Here is a 2,832-nt window from a genome sequence, read left to right on the forward strand (position 1 = left end):
GCCCCGCTCCTTCGAAGGGGCCGTTCCCAGAGGGTGAATGCTGGGCGAGAGCTAAGCTGGGGGCACGAGTAAACGCCCGTGAGCAGAGTGATGACCGAGTGACCTTCAGCTGGTGGACGGGACTCTGCTGCTGCGAGCAGAGGAATGTTAATGAAAAATAAAATCTCGTGTGTGAGTGAGGTCGCTGCGTTGCTCAACACAAGGCATGTTCGGGTTTTACCAGCGTCTGTGGGCAGGTTTGCTGCGCAGGGCTTATCAGTAAGTTACTGCTTCCAGCTTCACAAGGGAGCTGGGTGCTTCATTCCACCTTCGTGTCCAGGATCTGCGCTGTGCAGCAACGAAGCTGTAACTCTCCTGAGAGACTGGGAGAGGGTTTAACGTTAGTATCTACCCACCACCAAAGGAAAGTGCAGGCCAAAGCCTACTGTTGGCCCTGACTTGGGAAGGCAGGGCACACCGTGTGTCTGTGGCCCTCAGGAGGTGTGGGAAGGCTCAGTCCTTGTGCAGGTTCAGAGCAGAGTTCTGGCAGACCAGTTGCACTCCAGGCTGTAAATGCACTGAACGTTGTTTTGTGGTTTCTGCCATCTCTGCCTTGCGTTTATGGGCAGCTGCTCAGCTTAAACACCACCCCAGGGGCTGAGCTGAAATGGCAGCAGTAGTGCCACTGCATGAGAACCCCCCCTGTGTGTGTGTGTGTCCTGTGTGGGCAGAAGGTCTGACAAAGCTGCGCCTTGAGCACAGGTGGTTCTGCTGAGAGAACGGGAAGGTGCTGATTTGGTTGTGCTTGCTTTCAGGCAAGAATTCATCTCAGCCCCGAGCAGAATTTGCAGTATGGCTGGCTGGCTTACATGCTGGGAGAAAGAACTACAAAAAAGTTCACGGAATACAGCAAAATCTTCACTGTGGAGGGAAACTTGTCTTCTGGCAAGGGCAAGCTTGCGCAGCAAGTTGCAGAAAAACTAGGTATGTTGTGTTCTACTCATTTCTCCAAAAGCTTGCAGAATTTAGTGGTGCAATTGTGATTCTCATGAGAAGGTCAGGAATTCCTGACTAGCAAGTGACTCGTTAGGCAGTGCCACAGCAGCCAATGTGGAGATCCGTGGAGAATGAACTGTTGGGGAGGTTTGAGATGGTGGTGGGAGCTGCAGGGTACTCGTGCAGGTGCAATTGGTGGTGTGTGACATCTCAGCTCTAGTGAAGAGGTCACTTTGCTCACTGAGCTCCTGGCTCCAGGAGAGTCACTGAGCACCTCCAGATGTTGGATCTCCTGCACAGGTGAGCGCAGAGCGGATCACCTGTGGAGGACTGGCAGCAAAAAGTCTGTGCTCTGAACGACAGCTCGGCTCTCACCGGGGAGGTGGGAGGTGGCAACGCTTCAGATGAGGGTTTGTGTGACTGACTAAAGGATTTGGTGCTGTTTGCAGGAGCTGTTTGAAGTGCAGCTATAACTGAAAGGAGCTGAATAGGTGTTTGCTGTAAATAAGCAAAATGAGTTATTTTGAACGGTGCTCTCTTGGTTTCTCTCTCATCAGGGATGAAATACTTCCCGGAAGCAGACATCCATTACCTGGACAGAATCACGGGAGACGGAACGCTGCTGCCTGAGAAATTTAATGGTTTCTGTAACCTTGAGAGGTTTTACAGCGACCCAAAGTGCCCCGATGGACACTCGTACCGGCTGCAGGCGTGGCTGTTCGGTAACCGGGTTCTGCAGTACGCTGATGTGCTGCAGCACCTGCTCTCCACAGGTTAGAGCGCACGATACCCGGATTTCTTTTCTAAATTAACTTCCCAGTCTAAGCTGTGATAAAGCTGTTCTGAAGGGCGCTGCTAGTGCCTGCAGTTTCAGGGGAAAGGCTTTTGGGCTGTTAAGGGTTTTGTATTTCCCCCCCTCAGTGAACACAGGTTAACAGCCTGTTTAGTAAACCGCCTCACATCCTCTGTGAGAACAGTGTCCTGTATCATTTTCTAGCACAGGAAATACGGCCCAGTTACTGATTTCACCAGTTTTGATTTGGCAATCCATGATGGTATTCTCCAGGAGACATTTTAAACATACCAGGACAGCTGTGAGTTGCACAGCCTTTTTAAAAGGCTCCCCGGACTTAGTTCCTGACAGTGTCTTTTTGCTTTCATTAAATACTGTTTTGTGGTGGTGGGCTTATAATTTGAGTGTCTTCTGGTGAGGAAGTGTACCAACACTGATTTACCCACTGCTTGTACTTTTTAATAAGAGTTTTCCAGAAAAGATGAAGAGGTGCTAATGCCAGGGTATTTCTGACACGCATGTAAATGTGCTCCTTAAAGACGGCAGCCCTTGGCTCCTGCAGTGGTAGATGCAGCGGAAGAATCTAGGGGTAAGACAGGCGTGCTCAGCACACACATCCAATATGTGTGTGCCAGCCAACACCTCGATCTTCTGTTTGTCTAAAACATCTAGAAAGGCCTTCAGAAAATCAGCCGTGGGAGCGGCGCTGTTGTTGGTTCGTGGCGCTGCTGCCAGCAGGCTCTGAGCCGTGCTGACTGGGACCCCTTTCCCTTGCAGGACAGGGTGTGGTGATAGAGCGCTCTCCCTACAGCGACTTCGTCTTTCTGGACGCGATGTTTAAGGAAGGCTACATTCACAAGCGATGTAAGTGACTTGCCTGCAGAAGCAGGTTTCTTTGCCGTAACCTCAGCCAGGAGTGTGATGGTTTAGGTTTTGAAAAAGAAATGGAACTGCCTGCCTGGGAGGTGGACTCCTTTAAGCGTTCAGAGTTGGTCATGAGATGCTGTTCCATGCATCAAGGACCAACCTCAAGTTTTTCCTAAAGGCTTTGGTTCCGCGTATAT

General features: G+C 50.7%; 1 protein-coding gene across 1 annotated transcript; it reads left to right on the forward strand.

The window, feature by feature from the left end:
- Positions 1–800: 800 nt before the first annotated feature.
- On the forward strand, positions 801–2,632 carry LOC104496999 (NADH dehydrogenase [ubiquinone] 1 alpha subcomplex subunit 10, mitochondrial-like; the record flags this gene model as incomplete). Its single annotated transcript, XM_010140205.1, has 3 exons — positions 801–963; positions 1,533–1,748; positions 2,546–2,632. Coding segments are annotated over exons 1-3 (418 nt in total), but the record flags the coding sequence as incomplete, so codon positions are not given.
- Positions 2,633–2,832: the final 200 nt, after the last annotated feature.

This window comes from Buceros rhinoceros, unplaced genomic scaffold (genome assembly GCF_000710305.1).
Source record: "Buceros rhinoceros silvestris isolate BGI_N320 unplaced genomic scaffold, ASM71030v1 scaffold14597, whole genome shotgun sequence".
Classification (NCBI taxonomy): Eukaryota; Metazoa; Chordata; class Aves; order Bucerotiformes; family Bucerotidae; genus Buceros; species Buceros rhinoceros.